The sequence below is a fragment of the Euleptes europaea genome, chromosome 18 (genome assembly GCF_029931775.1).
Source record: "Euleptes europaea isolate rEulEur1 chromosome 18, rEulEur1.hap1, whole genome shotgun sequence".
Lineage (NCBI taxonomy): Eukaryota > Metazoa > Chordata > Lepidosauria > Squamata > Sphaerodactylidae > Euleptes > Euleptes europaea.
In genome coordinates this window covers 16,934,805-16,958,948 of record NC_079329.1, presented here as the reverse complement: position 1 = coordinate 16,958,948, position 24,144 = coordinate 16,934,805, and the positions used below count along the sequence as shown (strand labels likewise).

The 24,144-nt window shown below is 47.7% G+C and overlaps 1 protein-coding gene across 3 annotated transcripts in view; it reads right to left on the bottom strand.

The window, feature by feature from the left end:
- Positions 1-23,078, bottom strand: part of NDRG2 (NDRG family member 2) — a 35,743-nt gene extending 12,665 nt beyond the window's left edge. For 2 of the 3 annotated variants that reach the window (XM_056863935.1, XM_056863933.1), the window contains exons 1-10: positions 23,001-23,078; positions 16,216-16,260; positions 12,420-12,525; positions 8,068-8,188; positions 7,901-7,963; positions 6,762-6,822; positions 4,463-4,549; positions 3,460-3,516; positions 1,863-1,966; positions 180-224 (exon numbers count right to left, since the gene is read on the bottom strand). In XM_056863935.1, coding sequence (XP_056719913.1) covers positions 180-224; positions 1,863-1,966; positions 3,460-3,516; positions 4,463-4,549; positions 6,762-6,822; positions 7,901-7,963; positions 8,068-8,188; positions 12,420-12,525; positions 16,216-16,260; positions 23,001-23,078 — 767 coding nt within the window. The remainder of the gene's footprint in view (positions 1-179; positions 225-1,862; positions 1,967-3,459; positions 3,517-4,462; positions 4,550-6,761; positions 6,823-7,900; positions 7,964-8,067; positions 8,189-12,419; positions 12,526-16,215; positions 16,261-23,000) is intronic. The other variant, XM_056863934.1, reaches the window with a different exon arrangement.
- Between the last annotated feature and the right edge of the window lie 1,066 nt (positions 23,079-24,144).

Genomic DNA, 24,144 nt, shown 5'->3' with positions numbered 1-24,144 from the left:
AGGGGGGGGGGGGGCTCTCTCTATCAGGAAAGACAGCGAGGCAGGAGAAACGGTCCCTGTTGAACATCCACCTCATGTAACTGTTCAAAGGCACACGAACCTTGGGAAAAATAAAAGGTGGCCACCATAGGCCAAAGGCCTTCTCAAGAGTGGATGAAGGAGGGGAAGTCAAGACTCACTTGAAGGAGATGTCTCCTCCACGCTCCAAGCTCAGATCTCTGCGGCTGTAAGGGGAGGGAGAGGGGAACGGTAAGTAAGCATTTTGCATACGATCAGCTCTCTTTTAGCAACCCCCTTCCTACTTCCCTCTCTCGGCTCCTGCCTTCTCCGAGCATCAAAGCCAGCTCTTGCCCCTTTTGTCTCTTCCTTCTTACACTAACCTCGTTCTCAAGTTGCCAACCCCGAAGCTTGAAGGGTACTCTCTGCATCTTAAAGAGGGTGTGGCAGGGAGAAGTTTGGTCGGTCTGAATGGGCCTGACTTCTCCTTCCCATTTATCATTATCATCATCCCATTTTTTTGTCCTCCTCGGTGAGGGCCCAAAGCAGTTTACAACAGTGCTCTCCTCTCTTCCACATTATCCTCACACCAGCAACCCTGTAAGGTAGCTTAAGCTGAAGAAGTAAAGAAGAGTTGGTTTTTATACCCTTCCCCCCCTCTACCTTTAAGGAGTCTCAGGCCGGCTTACAATCACCTTCCCTTCCTCTCCCCACAACAGACACCTTGTGAGGTAGGTGGGGCTGAGAGAGTTCGGAGAGAACTGTGACTAGCCCAAGGTCACCCAGCAGGCTTCATATGGAGGAGTGGGGAAACCAATCTTGTCCACCAGATTAGAGTCCGCTGCTCATGTGGAGGAGTGGGGAATCAAACCCGCTTCTCCAGATTAGAGTCCGCCAGTCCTAACCACTACACCATGCTGGCTCTGAGAGGGAGTATCTGGCCCCAACTCACCCAGCAAACTCCATAGGCAGAGAGGAGATCTGAACTGGGTCTTCCGCACAGAAGGGGTAGAAACAGGCATGGGGAGCCTCATCTAAGTTTCCCCGCCAGAGAAAAGAGTGGCTCCCTGGGGCTGGTTTAGGTTGGAAGGGTGAAGAGCCCCTTCTCATTGTGGACCAGGCTCCCTTTCCAAAACGGACCTTTGTGTGCCTGGGAATTAAGTTCTCAGCTAGGGCACACTTGACCCAGAGTCCCTATGACTCGCATATGTCCGCCGTATGAACTTTGTAATGTGTGAATCCAGCCTCAAGTAAAAACATAGAGCTATCCTTCTTCCTGGGTGGAAAGTTCCTTCACTGCAAGAGTGGATGATGAATTTGACCCCCCTCACCTCCCCCCACTAACCAAACCAGAAGTTTGGGGGAAAGAAGAAGAAGAAGAGTTGGTTTTTATATGCCGACTTTCTCTACCACTAAAGGTAGACTCAAACCGGCTTACAACCCCCTGCCCTTCCCCTCCCTACAACAGACACCCTGTGAAGGCAGGTGGGGCTGAGAGAGCTCTAAGTGTCATGACTAGCTCAAGGTCACCCAGCTGGCTTCATGTGGAGGAGTGGGGGAAACCAACCCGGCTCACCAGATGAGCGTTCGCCGCTCATGTGGAGGAGTGGGGAATCAAACCCTGTTCTCCAGATCAGAGTCCGCCACGCCAAGAATGGATGAGGAACTCGACTCCCCTCACCCTCCACCCCCACCCCGCCAACCAAAATGCCTCATTTAGCAGAAGTTTGGGAAACACTTCATCGGAAGAAAAGGATATCTCACGGGTATTCTGTTCCTCTTTCTCTCTCCCTCCTGCTAATGCTAACCCTAGTTTGCCACTCTTTTGGGCCTCCCGGCCTCCCCATGCTCCCCAACCCCTATACCTGTTGTAGCTGCTCCAGTAGAGCTGAATATTAGGCAGGTTGGTTGCATGACTCAGGATTTCCCGCTGTTGTTGCACCATCTCAGTGTTCTTGGAAAGTTCCTCCTGGGGAAGAACAAAGAGAGGGGGCATTACTCCCCACACCTATATACTGTCTAGCTTTCTATAGACACCAGCTTTTCAGTGAGCTTCTACTCTTTTGCCTTTAACACCATGTGCAGGGTTTGTCTGTGTGATTTTACCATCAAGTCACAGTTGACTTATGGCGACCCCACAGGGTTTTCAAGGAAAGAGACATGCGGAGGTGGTTGGCCATGACCCGCCTCCACGTGGGCTCAGAAAGTTAGGAGAGAACTGTGACTGGCCCAAGGTCACCCAGCAGGCTTCATGTGGAGGAGTGGGGAATCGAACCTGGTTCTCCAAATCAGAGTCCTCCGCTCTTAACCACTCCGCCACGCTGGCTCTCCAGATTTTAGCAGGTGATAATCCTTCTTTCCCGGCCATGTAAAACTTTGCCTGCTGATCTCTGCAGATTAAGCTGGTGTTAAAAGATGTGGGTTTTCCCCCTGGTCATTTAACAATCCAATTGTAATTTAAATTTTGCAAAGATCGAAAACGCACCAAACAACTCAAATGTGACATCCAAATGGATGTTTTTTCCCCTCTTTTTTTCGAGACACACAGGTGGGACCTCAAATCCAACCGCGCCTTGTTTAGAGAAAGTCATCCGCGTTCATTTGTTTCAACTTCGCAAAACGGGCCGGGCTCCGGAGCTGAACTGCAGACTGAGGTAACCGAAGCGGACACTGCGACGGGTCTCTTCCTCCACTCACCTGGCGCTCTCCAGTCATGACTCGAACATCCCCGCTTGCTAACACGGTGTGGTGGTGGTGGGGAGTTGAGAAATGTGCATGACTCACTCTCTAAACTTGGCAGTTGACTGGGCGCTGCTGCAGCAACCCCCCAAGTGCCTCATCCCTTCACTCCAGCAAAGATCGTCAAGGAATGCAAAAGAAGCTTTTTCATGCCAGGTGGCTCTGTCGTGAGATAAGATGAGGTGGCTGCCAGGCAGTGGTTTCTGGACCCCGTTCAGATGGGAGACGGACCCCCTCGTGGGCACGATGTGCTTGGCAATTCCATCCCCGTCGAAACAAACAGTTCGACCTCATTTCTGGGGAGCCTGCGCAGGAGAATGTGGCAAACCTCCAAGCCCTTTTGTGAGCCGGAATCAGGCACATACGTGCGCTATATGCTAATGGGCCTGCCCTCGTGCGCTGTTTTTCCCCTTACATTTTTATCCCGCTTCTCAGACCAAAAAACCATCTGCGCCAGTGAGTTTGAACCTGTTCTTGCGTGAATCATCCCCTCAGAAATTAAGCCAAAGCACATATACCAGCTCTGACTCAAATCCTTGCCCGATGCTCTTGCCTTCCCACCTCCAGTTAAAAACTACATGTCGGGAAACAGATTGCAAACTCCTCAGGGCAGAGGCTTACAAAAGCTTTATTTTACCCCAAGTAGCAATGCACCACCTTTTCCCTTCCTTCCCTCTCCACATTCAGACTTCCGCCCAGTTCTCTATTCCTGTGCACACTTACTGTACTGAAGAGATGTCCCATAATCATCTCTGAGATGGAAGATGTGAGGCCGGTCAGCTGTAGAGAAAAACCAGAATGAGAAGGAAGACCAACACTGTTTTCAAGGCATTTATTACATAGATGTTTCTACCTTGCTTTTAATAGCCAAATCCAAATCAAATTTTATTTCGATGCAATATCAGCTCTGAATAAAAATCAAAGTTAGGTTAAAATAATGAAAGTTGATGGTTCTGTGAGGGATGATTTGAAGAAGATGAGGAAAGATTTTCTATGGGGAAAGGTTTTCAATCAGCCGTTTACGAATCCCACTAGACTGGAGGCAAAATTTGGCTACTTGAGTGGTTATCTCCCGAGAGGAGTCTGCTAAGAGAAGGGAAACTTGAGCTTCTTCCGATCTCCCAGGAAAGGATGACAATTATGGGGAGAATATACTGCGATCTTATGTCATTGTAGAAGGGACACTGCAGCTGAACATGTTCTATTTCCACTTTCTCTGTTTTGCATGGGCATAATCACTGATGAAGCCCTGACCTGGATGGCTCAGGCTAGTCAGATCTCATAAGCTAAGCAGGGTCAGCCCTGGTTAGTATTTGGATGGGAGACCACCAAGGAACACCGGGGTTGCTATGCAAAGGAAGGCACTGGCAAACCACCTCTGTTAGTCTCTTGCCATGACAACCCCAAAAAGGGGTCGCCATAAGTCGGCTGCGACTTGACGGCACTTTACACACACAATCATTGATGAAAGGGAGTACGGAGATACCTGCCTTCCAGGAGAGCTGAAGGTAAGACATTGAAACGTGCAAGAGTAAAGACACCTTAATAGCTTCCCTCCTCCTTCCTTCAATCGCCGTGCACAGCAATTGCACTGTATCTTACAGTGGCGTTATGTTTAGATAGACACGGGAGCCACGGCCAATCTTCTTCTCTCACAAGTTCAGGGGAAGCTTAATGGACAGGCAGGCTACCCTGAAACTTCCCCTTCCCCGCTGTTCCTCCTCACCTTGTGAGCCGCCCAGTCCATCCAGCCCTTGGCATTTGGGTCAATGTTGATCAGGACCAAACCCTCCACGGTGTTAGGATGAGAAAGCTGTGGAGAATCATAACCTTTAGAATGGAAACAGCTCTTTGGCACGTTCAAGGCGTTTCACGTACAGCGTTTCAAGCCAGGTCGACTCATATAGCAGAACAAAGTGGTAGAGTATTGCATTGCACTTTTGAATGTTAAAAAAAAAATCTCCCTAAAAAGAGACTACCAGCACATCAACATAAAAAATGTTCTATTCCAGACCTTTTTCTGCGGTGCTGGGTTTCTATTTCCATTTTACTTTAATGAAGGAGAACATTAAAACATGTGGCCTCCCACATGCTGTTGTGGTACAGTTCATTCCAGCACATGTGTAGCACTAGATCTCAATAATTCTGAGAAACTGTTCAAAGGTAGACCAATATTATTATCACCTATTGGTGGCAGGGGGTTGGATCCAGAATAAATTTCCCACCAGCAAAACAGAACTTTCTTGCCTCCCCTCTTCCACTGTGGTCCATTGATCTCCACAAAATGGCTCTCTTTGGGCGCAGGGAGCCCTGAGGAACACATTGAAGGTTGTCCACAGTGAGAAGGAGGATTTGGTGGGAATTAGTTTGGAGCCAGGCTGAGAGAGTGTGGCGTGAAAAGGCTGCCTAATGAAAATAAAGCGATGAACATTGGGACAAAACGCATATCGAAGCAAATCAAAAACCCCAACCCAAGTCATATTATATAAGATAGAGAGGAGGGAGGAATGGGGGCTGAATTGAGAGTGACTTGCCAGAGGTTAGGGCCATAATGGACACCCCAGCCCACTCAGTGGGTAACAGCACTGAGACAGCAAACTAGGGTTGCCAACCTCCAGGTACTAGCTGGAGATCTCTTGCTATTACAACTGATCTCCAGCCGATAGAGATCAGTCCACCTGGAGAAATGGCTGCTCTGGCAATTGGACTCTATGGCACTGACGTCCCTCCCCTCCCCAAACCCTGCCCTCCTCAGGCCCCACCCCAAAAACCTCCCGCCGATGGCGAAGAGGAACCTGGCAACCCTACAGCAAACTCAACATTGCAGCACATTAGAAAAGGGATTGAAAATATAACTGCCAGTATCATAATGTCTTCATATAACTCTATAACAAATGCATTTGGAATACTAGGTAGGGTTCTGGTCACCCTTTCTCAAAAAGGAAAAGAAAATAAACACTAGGAAAGGCACAGGAAGGGAATAACTAGAATGATCAGAGTGCCAAAGCATCTTGCCTTCAAAGAGCTACAGGTTTGGAGATTCCAAGTTTCAAAAAAGCAACACCAATTTCTATAGGAGGGTTCATGAAACTGGGAATGATACAGAGAGCGACTCCCCTCACACCCGAAATATTAGCACTTGGGGGTTGCCCAATAAAATTCAAAGGCAATCGGTTCAAAAGGGGCATAAGAAAGTATTCTTTCACATGACACAGTTAAATTTTGGGGGGAATTTACTGCTATAGGAGGTGGGGATCGCCCCGCCCCCCCACACCTTAGGTGGCTTCAAAAAGGCCAATTCATGGCCAACAGAGCTACTAGATAGAGAAGGCAGCACACCTCTGAATACCAGCTACTGTGGGTATATTGGCTGGGCGGGGGAGAAGAGAACCGCTGCCTTCAGGCCCTGCTTGTTTGCAGGTTTTGCAGAGGCAATGGATGAAACAAGATGCTGGACAAGATGGATCTTTGGCCTGAGCCATTAGTTTTTAATTATTAACTTAAATAATCTTTCTTTTTTTCTTTTTTTTGGCAGAGGCGAGATTTGAACCAGGGGACTTTCTAGCTCACAGCTCTGTCTCTCAGCCAGAAAGGAAGGATAGAAATTAAGTAAATAATAAACGCTCACACATCTTCATCTACACTACCGCAGTACTTCTTCTGAAATTGCTTAGGATGATCATCCTCACCCAAGGCGGAAAAGGCAGTGGCTTGCCTAACTCCACCAGCGAGTTCACGGCTCATCTGGATTGGAACCCAGTCCTCTGCTCTAACTGCAATGTGCCAGGTACAGCTTCCCGCCACATCTCCGTTCAGCAGATAATCCAGATCTCACCTTGGCAGGGCCCTGAAATCCTGTGGCCTGGTATGAACCCAATGGCCGGCCATCATCACAGGCAAAGGCCTTATTCCCAAGAGGTGATCTTACCACATCCATCTGGCATGACCATTTTTTAAAAATATGCCCCCTCTCACACAGCCAGTGCTAAATGGCTCCCCACCCTCCTCTGTCCAGAGTGACTTACGCTGTAACGCGCCAGTACATAGGCGCCAGCCCCCACTCCGATTCCAATAATGCTGGTGAAGCTGCAGGAAGGAAAGAGTAAAGGTCAAGTTACAAAATACACAGAGAAGAAGGAGCTCCCAGAACCCCCTGAGATTTTAAAATGGTCACCTGAAACAGGAGTGGGTCTTATTTTAATTTATACATATTTGAACACATGAAGCTGCCTGATAACTGAATCAGACCCTTGGTCCATCAAAGCCAGTATTGTCAAATACTGGTGAACTGGAGTTGTTTCCCCACTCCTACACACGAAGCCAGCTGGGTGACCTTGGGCTAGTTCCAGTTCTATTAAGAGCTCTCTCAGCCCCACCTGCCTCACAGGGTGTCTGTTGTGGGGAGGGGAAGGGAAGGAGATTGTAAGCCGGTTTGATTCTCCCTTAAGTGGTAGAGAAAGTTGGCATATAAAAACCAACTCTTCTTCTTCTTAATGTTTTATTCCTTGGGTGGATCCAACCAGCTTTTTCATTGAGTTTCACCCAGTTCCACTCCCAATGACAATACCCCTCCCGCATGGCTTTTGTCCATGAAGGTCCCCTTATCTGCCATATTCAGAGGCAGTAAACCTCTGAAACTTGGTGGCAGGATACAGCATGAACACAAGAAGCTGCCTTATACTGTATCAGACCCTTGGTCCATCAAAGTCAGTACCGTCTACTGAGACCGGCAGCGGCTCTCCAGGGTCTCAGGCAGGGGTCTTTCACATCACCTACTTGCCTACTCCCTTTAACTGGAGATGCCAGGGACTGAACCTGGGACCTTCTGCATGCCAAGCAGATGCTCTACCACTGAGCCACAGCCCCTCCCCAATATTTATTTATATAATGCAGATATATTTATATATCCATAAAGGAGAAGGCAGAGGTCAAAGAGACAGCACAGAAGACAGGCAGTAATGCTGAGAGGCAGAGAATCTTGACTTATGACCCACAGACAAGGATGTTTTATGTATTGTGCATATTCTGATTTGACCTTCCAGAGTGAGCTTTTGAGATGCTGATGGGAGACCCAAAGTTCCTCTTGCTAGATGATGTTCTGCCATCAAACCCCAACACTGCCCCTCCTCTCTCCCCCCACCCACATCATCCCATCCAGACTCACTTCACATATTGCAAGATGCAGGGGATCATGTCAGCGAGCTGGTCCAGGGAAGGATACTGATACCTAAGCAAAGAAGCAGAAAGCGGGGGCTGCATTAGACGGCTGGACGGTGTCCCCATCACACCCAGCCATGAGGGTGGGACGGGAGTGGGGGCTGGAAGGCTCACCCCAGAGGAAAGGCCGGGGCACCCTCCTCCATGCCCGGCGCGTCCACGTGGATCACCACGAAGTTCTTTATGATCTCTTGCATGTCCTCAAAGTGGATGAGGGTGTCGAAGCACGAATGATCTGGGTGGGGACGGGGTTGGGGAGACAGAAGAAGGGGGTGTCAGGCTAGTAAAGGGCAACAGGCAGTGTGGTCAGACTGGCAAGGCCCAAAATATATATCTGTTGAAGGGACAGCCTTATCTGTCATGAGGTAAAATGATGCAGGTGTCAGACTGAAGGTTTAAGTATCCCAAGGTCCGGAACAAACATACGAGCCAAAATTAATACTAAGTGCAAATAATCTTCTACAGTGGTATATAATGAATTTATTACAGACAAAAGTCAACAACTTGTATACAGCCTCTATGTTTCTATTATGAATATGGATATAAAACACAAATCGACACATAATTACAACAAAACAATTAGACCAAAACTAAGACCATAGGCGTTTCGGCCATGTGGCCTTCTTCAGTGGTATACAAGTTGTTGATTTTTTCCTGTAACACATTCATTATATACAATTGTAGAAGATTATTTGCACTTAGTATTAATTTTGGCCCTTATGTATGTTTGTTCTGGACCTTAGGGTACTTAATTCTGGAGTTTTTAGGGTTAAGTTCCCTCCCCTTTCGTTGTTGTCAGATTTAAGGTGCCACTGAAGAGTGGTAAGGTAAAGGTAGTCCCCTGTGCAAGCATTGGGTCATTCCTGACCCATGGGGTGACATCACATCCCTACATTTACTAGGCAGACTATGTTTATGGGGTGGTTTGCCAGTGCCTTCCCCAGTCATCTTCCCTTTACCCCCCGGCCAGCTGGGTACTCATTTCACCGACCTCGGAAGGATGGAAGGCTGAGTCAACCTTGAGCCGGCTACCTGAAACTGACTTTGTTCGGGATCGAACCCAGGTCATGAGCAGAGCTTGGACTACAGTACTGCAGCTTACCACTCTGTGCCACGTGGCTCTACTGAAGAGTGACAAACTGTTAAATTCTACATCATTTAATGAGAGGCATCTTTTGGTGTTTCTCCCTCAAGTGTCAAGATATCTAGGGGGTGTTCAGAGCAGCGGGACTTGTAAGGGACGCCAGTGTAGAGGAGAAGGAGGTCCTCATCTGTTCAGAATGAGGGGACCGTTGGCTCTGATGGAGGGGCAGCCAAATTTCACAATGGAGCACCATTCACACGAGAAGCACAAAAGAAAAGATAGCACCCATTTTAAATTTCAGTTTGACACTGGAACCTGTGAGGTTGAAAATTTCAAGGACTCACGTTTTTGATTAAGGAGGAAAAAGTGGATCTTTGGGGGCATGGCCTTTTAAGCAGAGGAGGAAAAAGTGGATCTTTGGGGGCATGGCCTTTTAAGCAGAGGAAAGTACAGCCCCAAAGTAGGGCAGAGTGTAGGAACTATACGCTTGTAGTATCTGAGAGCTGCAGCTCATGTTAATTTATTAGGTAAATAAGCAAGCATTGGGTCATTATTGATCCATGGGGTGATGTCACATCATGGTGTTTTCTAGGCAGACAATGTTTATGGGGTGGTTTGCCAGTGCCTTCCCCAGTCATCTACACTTTACCCCCAGCAAGCTGGGCACTCATTTTACCGACCTCGGAAGGATGGGAAACTGAGTCAGCCTTGATCTAGCTACCTGAAACTGACTTCCGGCGGGACTGAATTCGGATCATGAGCAGAGATCGGACTGCAGTACTGCAGATTACCGCTCTGCACCACAGGGCTCCTTCTTAGGGCACTTTCACACATCCTGAATAATGCACTTTCGCTATTGTTTGCAAGTGGAGCTTGCTGTTTCACACAGTAAATTCCAGCTGCAAAGAGCATTGAGCGTGGATTGAAAGTGCATTATTTGGCATGTGTGAAAGTGGCCTTAGTTTATTACGAGGGGTAGGGGAGACAGTCTATGTGGCAGTCTACAAGGTTTTTTCGGTTTTGTTTTGTTTGGCTCTGTTTCGTTTGACTCAGTTTGAGCTCCGCACACAAAACAAGCAGATCTCAAAAACAGCCATAATTTGGGATCATTTATATCAGAGGGAGGGCAGGAAGCAGCCAGTCATGCCCCCCAGAGTGAATGCAGAACCTAATTCCAGCCAAGAGCCCCAAATAGCCCGGCTACCTTTGTGGAGGCCAGCAAAGGATGAGGTGAAAGGATCCAGGTGCCTCCTCCCCCCTCTATGCTGAGCTGAGAATCCCCCCTCGAGGAAAGTTTAATTGACATTTATATCAAACCTGCCTTACAGCAAGTCAAACCATTGGCCCATCAGGGTCAGCATTGTCCACTCAGACTGGCAGCAGCTCTCCAGGGGTCTCACGCAGACATTTTTCACATCTACCTACTGTCCGGTCCTTTTAACCGCAAAGCACCAGGAATTGAACCTGGACTGCTTGCATGAAAAGCAGACGCTCGACAACTAAACCATGGCCCTTCTCAAAAAAAATAATAATTGGATTTTGACTTCTGTGGGAATTGAACCTGGACTGCTGGCATGACAAGCAGGCCCCCGACAACTGAACCATGGCCCTTCTTTTTAAAAAAAAATGGATTTTGACTTCTGTGGGACCCACATAGTTGGTTGAAAAGCAGTATAACAACATCACAACATTAAATAACGATATCCCAACCTTGAATACCCCGTGAGGTGCAAAAAGGACATCCTAACCCCTGGTCAAAACAACCCTGCAAGGAAGGCTAGTGGCAGAACTGCGGGGCTGGGCCACACCTGTCATCTGTATGAAATTCTAAATGTTCTCCCACCAACATTCCCGGAAAGGATAGAAGTCACATGTGGTGGAGACGCTAGTACATATATTCAAGTCAAGTCAAGTTTATTAATACGGTCTATTTGACCTGCCAGAAGTTAGTTTATCATATTGTCCAACTTGATAAAACTGTAAAAACTGTTACAAATTACAAAAATTGATAAAAAATCGGGTATTAATAAGATATACAAAATTAGTGCATGACACAAAAGTGGCTTGCCAACTTAAGATTATTAAAAATATAAAAGTATAAAAGAGTTTAACAGTTTTTTCCACCCTATTTTTGCGTATTTTGATTGCAAATAGTACATATATTGTTTCATTGTGAATACTATGATGATGCCAGAAATTGTTTAATTACTCCCCTGCTATTTCTGTTTCTACACTCTTATACCTCTGAGGCCTCTTTGGTGGAATATTTACTGGAAGATAGGATGCCTTTTATTTTGCACTATGAATGCCCACAGCCACCTAATGAGGAACATGCAATCTAAGTTTCAGTTCTCAATGGCCTGCCAAATTTTGGTTCTCGTTCCTCATGAGAAGGGGGGTGGGAGGTTCAGTTGCAATATGTGGGGTATGCAGGGGTACGTCCGTGCATTTCCAGCAGAAGACACACAAGAAATTCATGTATGATGGCCAAGCTGACTAATCAAGTGAATAAAAGACCCAGCGAAAAGTTTCAAAAGAATTGAAAATTGTACTATTCATGTGTTGTGAAATATACATAAATAGAATTGAAAATGGTTAGATATATAGGTCCCTCTTCACAACCGGCAGGAGGTTTTTGGGGGTGGAGCCTGAGGAGGGCGGGGTTTGGGGAGGGGAGGGACTTCAATGCCATAGAGTCCAATGGCCAAAGCGGCCATTTTCTCCAGGGGAATTGATATCTATCGGCTGGAGATCAGTTGGAATAGCAGGAGATCTCCTGCCACCACCTGGAGGCTGGCAACCCTATATAGTTATACTGGAAAAGTAAAGAATAGAATAATTACTAAGCTAGCACTAACGTTAATTAGATGAGAATTTCGTAAGGCAAGTTTTATTACGTATTTGCAAATTACTAATATTATAGAGAAGGAACGACCAAGGAAAAGTAGCATTTTTAAGGTTAAAAAACTAGATTAGCATAATAAAGGGAAGTTACTAAAATGGAAAGAAAATTCTATATGCTCATCCAGAAATTGCTTGTATTACAGATTTTAGGTCTTATGTTGGCATTGTGTTTGTATTGTATTGTATTGTTTATGTCATGTTGATATGTATTCTATTTTTGTTTTGTATTTCTATGGATATGAATTTTTTTAAAAAATAACCCCAAAAAAGGGAAAAAAAGAAATAAATTCATGTGTGCATGCAGAACTCTCGGAAGCTCTGAACAAGACATTCTTAGGGTTATTTCGGAAAGACAAGATCCTTGATGGATTGGGTGACTTTCACTGGCAAGTTAAGCTCCAAGTTCTCTCCTGGAGCTGCAGGAATGGTAAAAACAATTCCAACACCCCCACCCAACAAGATGGTGTTCTAGTCTTACGGTTTTGTCCGACGTCATGGTAGGTGAGAATGGCGGGGCGTTTGGGCTTGGGTGTCCCGTGGATGGTGATTGTGACAATCCCATAGGGTGTTTCCACTTGATGTTTCTGGGAAAGAGAAGGAGAGGAAACACACAAGAGTGAATAAAAGCAGGGCTGGGATTCCTAGTTCCGGGAGGGCGCGCTTGTAAAACAGACCTTTCTAGGGCATGTTAACGGAGCCATACTTCAGTGACATATTTTTGCATGAATAAAGGCCCAGGTCCAATCCTTGGCTTTTCCATTTAAGGGACCTCAGAGAGCAGGGCTGAGGAAGAAGCTCTCTGGGCAGAAAAACAACAGAGAAATGGGCTGTGTCAAAACTTGGGGCTAAGCCATGGGCTATTTTGCTCTTATATGCGAGGCTGTATATATTGGGTGCTTAAATGTCAAATCAAAACCCTACAAGACCAGCGCCAGTCAACTAAAGCGGTAGCCACAGCGTTACAGAATAAGTGCGGAATTCGACACAAAGGAAGGAGCATCTCCGTAGAATCACAGAGTTGGAAGGGGCCATACAGGCCATCTAGTCCAACCAACCCCCTGCTTAATGCAGAATCAGTCTAGAGCATCCCTGGCAAGTGTTTGTCCAGCCTCTGCTTAAAGATTGCTAGTGAGGAGAGAGCTCACCACCTCCCTAGGTAGCTGGTCCCACTGTTGAACAACTCGTACTGTAATCCCCCCCCCCCCAATATCCAGCCAGAACCTTTCGGCCCACAATTTAAACCCATTATTGTGAGTGCTATCCTCTGCTGCCAACAGGAACAGCTCCCTGCCCTCCTCTAAGTGACAGCCCTTCAAATGCTTAAAGACAGCAATCACGTCCCCCCTCAACCTCCTCTTCTCTAGACTAAACATTTCAGCTCTCTCAGCCTTTCCTCATAGGACTGGTCTCCAGGCCCCTGATCATCCTCGTCGCTCTCCTCTGCACCTGCTCCATTCTGTCCACATCCTTTTTGAAGGACGTCTTACCACTCCCATGGTACACGGGGGGGGGGGGCTTGGGTAAATATTCAAAACAATCACATTCTGTTTGGACTTTTAAAAATATAGAAGTTCATTGTTTATTCTCCTCGCTCTTCCTGCTGAGGCCTTCTTGTATGGCACCCAAGGAACCTCGACGTGTTCACAAGCAAGCAGAGAGGCAGGGAAGGGCGGAGCGGTTTGGCACCTGCTGATATCCCCATTCCAGAGCCACAATTGACACAGGTATGAAAAAGGAGAAGGCGGAGGTGAAAGAGACAGCAGAGAAGACAGGCAGTAATGCCGAGAGGTGGAGAATCTTGACTTATGACTTACAGACAAGGATGCCGTGGCCCAGCAGAGGAAGCAGGGACTTGCATAATCCTATACCACTTGTAACCCACCCAGCTTAACTAAAAGGTGGTACAACACGACACACAGTTAAACTGTGGAACTCCCTGCCCCAGGATGTGGTGATGGCTGCCAACTCGGAAGGCTTTAAGAAGGGAGTGGACATGTTCATGGAAGAGAGGGCTATCCATGGCTACTAGTCAAAATGGATACCAGTCATGATGCATACCTATTCTCTCTAGTATCAGAGGAACATGCCTATTCTATTAGGTGCTGTGAAACACAGGCAGGATAATGCTGCTGCAGTCGTCTTGCTGGTGGGCTTCCTAGAGGCACCTGGTTGGCTGGGTGAACAGACTGCTGCACCTGATGGGGCTTGGTGTTATCCAGCAGGACTTTTCTTATGTTCTTAAGTCTGGGAAATCCAAGCCTCCTGGATATTCTCTCGGAAGCTCTCGGGTGGAATTTGAAACTAGCCAGCCAAGGGCTGGACCTTTCGGTAAAGATTTCCATCTAGCCGGCTGGTCTCAGGCAAGACTGGTTTCTTGCAGCCTCAGTTCCTCATCCGGAAAATGGGCAAAGGAGAAACCTACCTGGTGCTTGGTCAACCATCGCCGCATCACCTGACTTCATAAGAACCCTATAATTAAAATGTTCCTGTCATACAGATTGGGAAAGGGAAACGAAGAGACCGGGCCCTGCCTAAGAGCAGCGAATGATGTCATACTTAAGCAGCTACAGGGCTGACCTCATTAGCTGTGCAATGAGCAGAAATCCTACAGGTTCTTCCAGCATGGAAGAGCAGTGGAGTTTCCAGTGGGGCAGAAAAAAACGCCGTTTCTCTAGCTCATAGGCCTTTCATTGCAGCTGCAGAAACCAGCTACTGAACCTTTTCACAGCAGGACGCGAAGGCACTGTTCCTTTGCTAACCCTTCAGGTCCAGATGCTTTTTAAAAGCACAGGAGCAAAGAATTGTAAAAATCTGGCAGCCCAAAGTTGTGACTTTTTTGGGGGGAGGGGCCGTGGCTCAGTGGTAGAGCATCTGCTTGGCATGTGGAAGGTCTCAGGTTCAATCCCCAGCATCTCCACTTAAAGGGACTAGGCAAGTAGGTGATGTGAAAGACCTCTGCCTGAGATCCAGGAGAGCCGCTGCCGGTCTGAGTAGACAATTCTGACTCTGATGGACCAAGGGTCTCATTCAGTAGAAGGCAGCTTCATGTGTTCAAGTGACGGTGAGGGAAGCTGCAGCTGTCGAAATGCTGCGTATTGTGCAACTATGCAAAGCCCCGGGGGGGGGGGGGCAGAGAAGGCGGCCCCTCTAATTCAAACCCAGATCTGGTTTCCGCGTGTTCACCTCAATATCCGAGGGAGAAACTGGCAGGCATCAAATCAGAATAGCGATTAGACTGTTGGAACTGGGAGAGGACAAGCTACAAAATCGAAGCCAGCAAATGAGGGAACAGGCTGGCCTGGGAGCCAGCATTCCTGGGCAGGTTGCCACTTTTCTCCTGGCAGGGCTCCTGTGCCTTGAACAATTGCACAAGGGGCAGAAATTCAACTGATGCAACTTTTCTCAGCGGGGCAACAGGTGAATCTGTATTGGTTGAATTTCTGTCTCTTGCACGGGCTGTCAGAGGCACAGGAATCCCACCGGGAGCGGCGACAGCTCTAGAGAAGACCCACACATCCCCTAGAGGCCTGAAATAGCTCCCAGGAAACTCAAAAGTCATTGCACCGGGCTCTGCTTACGCTGACTCATTCAACCACCCCCACAGCGCAGGAGAGAAACCAGGATTTCTCCCTGGATTGCCATCTTCCTGCCAGAGGAGCTGCGCCTCCGCAGCCGTCAGACTGACGGGTGCGGCTTTTCCCATCACTATTGTTCCAGACTAGGAAAAGCTACACAGACAAGATTTCTGCCCGAGAAATAAACTTAGAGTTCTGCCTTCTATGTCCAGTGATTATAGATGTGGAAGCATGGGTGGGGAGCAGAGTAGACAGGGGACCACTGAGGGAAGAAGTAGTAGTAGTGTTGGTTTTTATATGCCGACTTTCTCTACCACTGAAGGAGGAATCAAACCGGCTTATAAACACCTTCCCTTCCCCACAACAGACACCCTGTGAGGTGGGTAAGGCTGAGAGAGCTCTAAGAGAACTGTGACTAGCCCCAGGTCACCCAGGTGGCTGCATGTGCAGGAGTGCGAAAACAAATCCCGTTAACTAGATTAGCTTCCGCCGCTCATGCAGAGGAGTGGGGAATCAAACCCGCTTCTCCAGATCAGAGTCCACCGCTCCAAACCACCGCTCTTAACCACTATACCACGCTGGCCAACGGGTAGCTTCTCATCGGGGCTTTTCTGATGGGAAGGGGATTTCTGCAAGGTTAGGGAGGGAGCACCGGTTCTGCTCCTCATGAACAAGACAGAAGGGAAGGGGGAGAATTACCTGGCCGTGCGCCTGCAGCAGTTTGGCTGTTATCAGTTCAGCATCCTAGAACACAGAGAAAGAAGGGGGGGGGGGAGACAGACAGAAAGTGCGAGAAGGTAGGAGGTAAGTGAGGAAAGAAGTATCAGGGTTGGCATGGTGGCGGCGGGGATGGAACAAAGTCAGCTGCAGTCCCTGACCTAGGTTGAGATCCTTAAAACCCGTGGTGGGGGTTAAGCAGTTCTAAAGCATGGGGGATTCACCAGAAAACTAAGGACACTCCAGAACGGCAACCTAATTATCAATGGGGTCATCGGCTCTGTTCCAAACTTATGGGTAACTCAATGGGGGGCACAGAAGATGCTCTGGGGCAAAGCAAAACTCCCCTCCCCACACACACATTTTAATGCAGGAAGCTAGCCATTTAGACTGACAGCCTACTAACAGTGGAAAATGTGGTCTGGATCCAACACCGTAACAGACAGGGAAGTGTAATTTCTGAAGAAGAAGAGTTGGTTTTTATATGCCTTCTCTACCACTTAAGGAAGAATCAAACCGGCTTGCAATCACCTTCCCTCCCCCTCCCCACAACAGACACCCTGTGAGGTAGGTGGGGCTGAGAGAGTGTGACTAGCCCAAGGGGCTGAGTGTGTGTGACTTGCCCAAGGTCACCCAGCAGCCTTCATGTGCAGCAGTGGGGAAACCAACCCGGTTCATGAGATTAGCCTCCACCGCTCGTGTGGAGGAGCGGGGAATCAAACCCGGTTCTCTAGATCGGAGTCCACCGCTCCGAACCACCGCTCTTGACCACTACACCATGCTGGCTCCCACTTACACCATGCTGACAACGCCTCCTTCCTGTTGCAGACCCCCCCATGCCATTCCTGAGGGTCCCGCCCCCCCAGAAGCAGCAAACTGGGGCAATCAATTGGCTGCAGTGGAAGTGGGAAAGCGGGGAAGCTCCATTCTGCTGAGTGAAGTGCCTTCCGTTAGCAGAAAATTTAATCTGGGCCCAACAAACCCGGTCCCTGTGAGTTGCACTGATGGATGAGGAAAGCTGAGCTGCAACAGCTGTCCAGATGTCCTAGGGCATCTTGGGAACAGCTAGAGATATGCACCTTTAATGCTCCGAGATTAGCAGTCCACATCTAGACCTTCTTGCTGGAAAGTGAGTGGTGGTGGAAAGTGTAGTCAAGTCACAGCTGACTTAAGGTGACCCCGTAGGGCAGGGGTGTCTAATTCAATTGTTATGAGGGCTGGATATGACATGTCACTTGGTTGGGCCATGCCTTGCCACCCCGATTGAGAGTGTGGGGTGGTGGCTGCCTCAGCTGGCCACATAAGAGCTCTCAAGGGGCCGGATCCGGCCCGCGTGCCTTATGTTTGACACCCCTGCCGAACGGTTTTCAAGGCAAGAGACATTCAAAGGTGGTTTGCCATTGCCTGCCTCCATGTGAGCTGAGAGAGTGCGGAGAGAACTGTGTCTGGCCCACAGTCACCCAGCAGGCTTCATGCAGAGAAGCGGGGAATCGAACCTGGTTCTCCAGATTAGAGTCTGCCGCTCTTAACCACTACGCCACCCTGGCTCCCCAAAAAGCGAGTAAAGGTAAAGTAAAGGTCCCCTGTGCAAGCACCGGGTCATTCCTGACCCATGGGGTGACGTCACATCCCGACGTTTACTAGGCACTTTGTTTACGGGGTGGTTTGCTGGTGCCTTCCCCAATCATCTTCCCTTCCCCCCCCCCCCAGCAAGTTGGGTACTCATTTTACCGACCTCGGCAGGATGGAAAGCTGAGTCAGCCTTGAGCCGGCTACCTGAGACCGACTTCCGTCGGGATCGAACTCAGGTCGTGAGCGGAGCTTTGGACCGCAGTACTGCAGCTTGCCACTCTGCGCCACGGGGCTCTTAAAAAGGCGAGTAGGACCTCCTTAAAAAAGGGTACTAACTTCCCGCCAGCATTCTTCACGGCAGCTAAGGAGACATTGTGTGGAACATTGCTGGCTTGCTTCCCTGACAGGGCGCCTGAGCCTTTAACAGCTGTGCAGCCGACAAGCAGTCAGATTCAGCAGTTGAAGCTTCCTGCATCGCTAAACCGGATGTTGAAGTCCCAGGAGCCCAGCATGCCCATCACTGGTGGCACACCAGGCGATTAGACTGACATCTAAATGTAGCCCATAGTTTATTAATAGAGACATCACAAGATCTCTTCAGCCGAGTCATTGTATAATACAATTTTACAAAAGGAAAAAGAAAGGGAAATAACGGACCTTTGTATTGATGTACATTTGTTAGGCTATGATTTGGGCCAAGATATACATTTTTAAGGAATGTTGTATGAAATATATATATTTCCCTATATTTGTTTACATTTATGCTTTGGACTGATAGATACTGAGCCCATATGTTTATATTGTCTTAACCTTCTTCATAATATATATATATATTTCCCCATATTTGTTTAAATTTATGCTTTTGACTTAGAGATAGTGAGCCCATGTTTATATTGTCTTAACCTTTGCTGGGAATATAATTTTACTTCGCTTATATATTAGGCTATGATTTGGGCCAAGATATACATTTTTAAGGAATGGTGTATTAAATATATACATATTTCTCTATATTTGTTTACATTTATGCTTTGGACTGATAGAGCCCATATGTTTATCTTGCCTTAATCTTTTTCTTAATAAATATATCTATATTTCCCTAATTTTTTAAAAATTTTATGCTTTTGACTTAGAGATAGAGAGTCCATGTTTATATTGTCTTAACCTTTTTTGGGAATATAATTTTACTTCGCTTATTTATCTAGCACAATTCCAGCCCCCCTTTTGACCAAGTTGATCAATTTATTATCACAATGGCAGTGTAATCCTAATCAGGTCTACTCAGGTCTGTTCAACTGGGTTTACTCTCGGGGAAATATTCTTAGGGATTGGACTCTAAAGCCATCTATCTATCTATCTATCTATCTATCTATCTATCTCTGCTCATACAGATATAGCCTTGAGCAGAAAATAAAGGAATAAAAAATGCCTTATGACCATGTTATTCTTTTGGTATTTAATTGGACTCTAAAGCTATCACGTCACATTCAATTAAAAACGTCCACTGTTTTCTACATTGTGAAGGAGGCATACAAAGGGTTGGATCCATCCAGCTTTTCTGCTGGTAATAAAGGGAAGCGGGGCCCCTTTGACCACCCAAAAAGACAATGCTGGGGGTCATGGGACTTGCATGGACAAAAGCCATGTGGGATGGAAGAGAAGAACTGAGCGAGATGGAATAGAAAAGTTGGTCAGACCCAACCCAATAAAATCTGATCTGGCCAATGCATGGTTATTGACACTTAAAGAGGTAGTAAAGTGAGAGCATGACGGATATAATTGGAACAGTGGCACAATTGAAGGGGCCACCACTGAAGGTGCCATTCCTGTATCAGCCTCTTACTTCTCTTCATAAGGTAGAGCCCTCAGCTGATGATGTTAACATTCAGGAAGGTTTGCAAGTGTGTCGACAGTCCTTCAAATATTCCAAGAGCAGACCGTTTTAAGACTTCATCAATACAAACCTTAACGTTCATATCACCTCACTGCAGCTGTTGGCCTTTTTTTTTTTATTTAAGGATTCCCTCAATTAGATTACTGGTTAAAATTTCCATGTACATTATTTCCCCGAACAGTTAAAGCAAGACAAGCGTATGGCTTCTCTGGCCTTGGAATATGATTATGTATTTACCTGTGAATCATCATAACAGAATTTAAAAGAATTACGTGTCCCTCGAGCGCTTCTTTATCCTGCCCTTCCTCCACACAGCTCAGGGTGACCTAGATAATTGTCTCCTCTGCCTCCATTTTATCCTCACGACAATCCTGTGAGGTGAGTCAGGCTGTGAGGAGAGTGGCCCAAGGTCGACTTCAGGATTTGAACCTGGAACTTACTCCAACACTTTCACTGTTTCGCCACACTGGCTTTGTGGTTGAAGAGGGATTTGAGTATCCTAGGTTGACGCGTTAACCACAACAACCATTCTGGCTCTCTCGATGCACTTAGGATAGGGGCCATCCTTCGCCAAGCCAGAACTCTTCAAACAGGAACTCTTCTAAACATTAGGAAGAACTTCCTAATAGTTAGAGCGATTCCTCAGTGGAACAGGCTTCCTCGGCAAGAAGTGGGCTCTCCTTCTTTGGAGGTTTGTAAGCAGAGGCTAGATGGATATGCTGATTCTGTGAACGTAGGCAGATCACGAGAGGGAGGCAGGAAGGGTTGAGTCAGGGTTTGGCTCTCTTGGCCCTCTCTAACATGCCTAGGGAAATGCTGATCGCCACTTTGGGGTCAGGAAGCAATTTTCCTCCTGGCCAGATTGGCCATGGATCCTGGAGGATTTTATTTTGGCCATCTTCTGGGCATGGTCACTGGGGGTGTGTGTGGGGGAGGCAGTTGTGAATTTCCTGCATTGTGCAGCAGGTCGGACTACGTGACCCTGGTGGTCCCTTCCAACTCTATGGGCGAAAACGCATGGTCGCTTTAAGGTAAAGGTCCCCTGTGCAAGCACCGGGTCATTCCTGACCCATGGGGTGACGTCACATCCCGACGTTTCCAAGGCAGACTTTGTTTGCGGGGTGGTTTGCCAGTTTAATCCCTGTTTCAGCCAGGATTCAGTCAGGGCTTTGCCGGTTTTTCTCAGTTGGCCGTTTAGCTGTGCCTTGATCATCAGCCAGTGATAATGTTCAGCTCCAAGCTCAGAAAAGTTCCACTTGATAATTTCAGCACATCAAAATACATGTTAAAGGCATAAGACAAGAACAGACCAGGGTGTTCCCCCCTGGGTTTTAAGCCAGCATTGTGTAGTGGTTAGAGCGTTGGAATTAGGATTTGGGAGACACATGTTTGAATCCCCACTTGGCTATGGAAGCTTGTTGGGGCAGTCCTTGAGGCAGTAACATACCCTCAGCCACCCTACAGACTTGTTGTGAGGATAAAATGGGGGGGGGGGAGGATGTAGGGTGCTTTGGATCCCCATTAGGCAGAAAGGTGAGTTATAAATAAAGTAGATAAATGTACATCAAGTCATGTCTGACGTCCGGTGACCCTACAGGGTTTTCAAGGCAAGAGACCTTCGGAGGTGGCTTGTCATTGCCTGCCTCCACGTGGGCTGAGAGAGTTCTGAGAGAACTGTGACTGGCCCAACTTACTAGAAAGAGAAAGGAATAAGCAGCTGAAAGCCAGTTTGGTGTAGTGGTTAGACTCTAATCTAATTAGAGTGGTGGACTCTAGTCTGGAGAACCGGGTTGGTTTCCCCACTCCTCCACATGAGCGGCGGACTCTAATCTGGAGAACCGGGTTGGCTTCCCCACTCCTCCACATGAGCGGCGGACTCTAATCTGGAGAACCAGGTTTGATTCCCCACTCCTCCAGATGAGTCGTGGATTCTAATGTGACCTGGGGCTAGTCACCATTCTCTCCAAACTCACTCAGCCCCACCTACCTCACAGGGTGTCTGTTGTGGGGAGAGGAAGGGAAGGTGATTGTAAGCCAGTATGATTCTTCCTCAAGTGGTAGAGAAAGTCCGCATATAAAAACCAACTCTTCTTCCTTCCCTGTCCCATTAACAGAGGCCACCTAAGCAAAAACACAGCATGCGACAGTTTTCACGCTGGCAAGACAGGATTGCCTGCTGATAGCTATAGATCAAGTGTCTGTTCAAAGAGCAGCTACAGATGTTGGTTTAAAACTTGGCCGCCTTCCCACTGGGAAAAGGCAGGCATTTGATTTGCCTTCAACGGTCTTGTTAAATCTCTGTGATCAACTGTGGCTGAATTTAGAGATAGATCTAAGTACCGCTTGTTGAAAGCTGACACTTCTTGGGTGGGGGGTAGATAAGGGACATCAAACAGCAGTCCCGGCAGAGGCCTACTCTCTCTCAGTGCTTCAAAATTCTGAAGGAGAAAAAAGAGGGATCAGTTCTGGGAGGGAGGTCTTGGACCCCTAAGGAAATGGTCCTTCAGAGCTTGTGGCTTGGTGAGGGATGCCCTTTGTAAGTTCTAACTAGGGTTGGCAGAGCGTACACTTTGCAGGCTGAAAGCCTCAGGCTCAGTCACCCATAGTGGTGCCAACCCTGGGTTAGGAAATTCCTGGAGATTTGGGGGTGAAGCCTGGAGAAGGTGGGTTTTGGGGAGGGTGGGACTTTAGCAGGGCATATAATGCTATAGATTGCATCCTTCACTGCAGCCATTTTCTCCAGGGGAACTAGGGTTGCTAACCTTCAGTTACTAGCTAGCGATCTCTTGCTATTTCAGCTGACCTCCAGCCGACAGAGATCAGTTCCCCTGGAGAATATGGCCACTTTGGCAATTGGACTCTATGGCATGGAAGTCCCTCCCCTCCCCAAACCCCACCCTTCTCAGGCTCTGTCCCCAAAACCTCCCGCCGGTGGCAAAGAGGGACCTGGTAACCCTAAGGGGAACTGATCTCCATGGGCTGGAAATGAGTTGTAATTCCAGGAGATCTCCTGTCCCCACCTGGAGGACTTCAACCGTAGCCACCCAGCTAAAAAGCTCTGTATTGGAGGAACTGGGAAGGCCCTGTGTCTTAAGCCTGGAAAGGATGCTCCCAGTTGCAACTAGACAATATCGGGCTAGAAGGGACCAAGGGACTGATTCAGTACAGCAGCTTCCAATGCAACCCACATTAGATGGAAGAGAGGGAAGGAAACAAGGGGGACTGGAAAACCTGAGGAATACTGGTGAGAAGGAGGAAGGAGAGGGGCAAAGGGAAGCTGGAGGAGTCACACCCTTTTGCTGACCTTGCCAGGATCAGGTCCTCCCGGGGCCCGGAGAAGTGGCTTCTCTTCCGTAATCTGTACTTCTTGGAGTTCCGTCATGGCACCTGGAACAAAAGACGCAAACATCAAGCTCCATGTTTGCTGATGGCTTTTTGAATCTGATAAACCACGGCTTAGGAACGGGATTTCGTTTCCAGTCAATCCTCAAAGGCGAGTTGGATCCAGCCAGCTTTTTCACTCAATCTCACCCATTTCCCCTCCTAACTACACTCTTTGTCTCACGACTTTGCCCATTCAGGTCCCCTGGTCTCCAGCACAGCCTTTTGGGGTGGTCAGAGGGGACCTTTCTTGCTATTTTCCCAGTAGAAAAGCAGGCTGTATCCAATCTGACACGTGCTATCTTAGGGCCAGTTTGCACATTCATCATCAGGTGACAAAGGAGCCACTGGGAAGATCCTGGCAAGGTCAAAATCACAAATGGAGTTTTGTAGCCCCTCCAGTGGAATCCCTTCCAGAGGCAACAGTTCACATATTCGGTTGCCAGCCAGCCATCCCATGCAGATCAAGTGAAGCAGATAGGAACCTTAATCTAGCAAGGAGGTAGAATAATAGAATCACAGAGTTGGAAGGGACCACCAGGGTCATCTAGTCCAACTCCCTGCACAATGCAGGAATTTCACAACTATCTCCCCCCCACACACACACTGTGACCCCTACTCCATGCCCAGAAGATGGCCAAGGTGCCCTCCCTTTTATGATCTGCCTAAGGTCATAGAATCAGCATTGCTGACAGATGGCCATCTAGTCCTCTGCTTAAAAACTTTCAGGGAAGGAGAGCTTATCACCTCCCAAGGAAGCCTGTTCCACTGAGGAACCACTCAAATTGTTAGAAAATTCTTCCTAATGTCTAGAAAAAAACTCTTTTGATTAAATTTCAACCCGTTGGTTCTGGTCTGACCTTCTGGAGCAACAGAAAACAACTCAGCACCATCTTCTATATGACAGCCCTTCAAGTACTTGAAGATGGTTACCATATCACCTCTCAGTCTTCTCCTCTTCAGGCTAAACATACCCAGCTCCTTCAGCCTTTCCTTATAGGACTTGGTCTCCAGACCCCTCACCATCTTTGTTGCCCTCCTCTGGAACACCATCCTTGACCAAATGC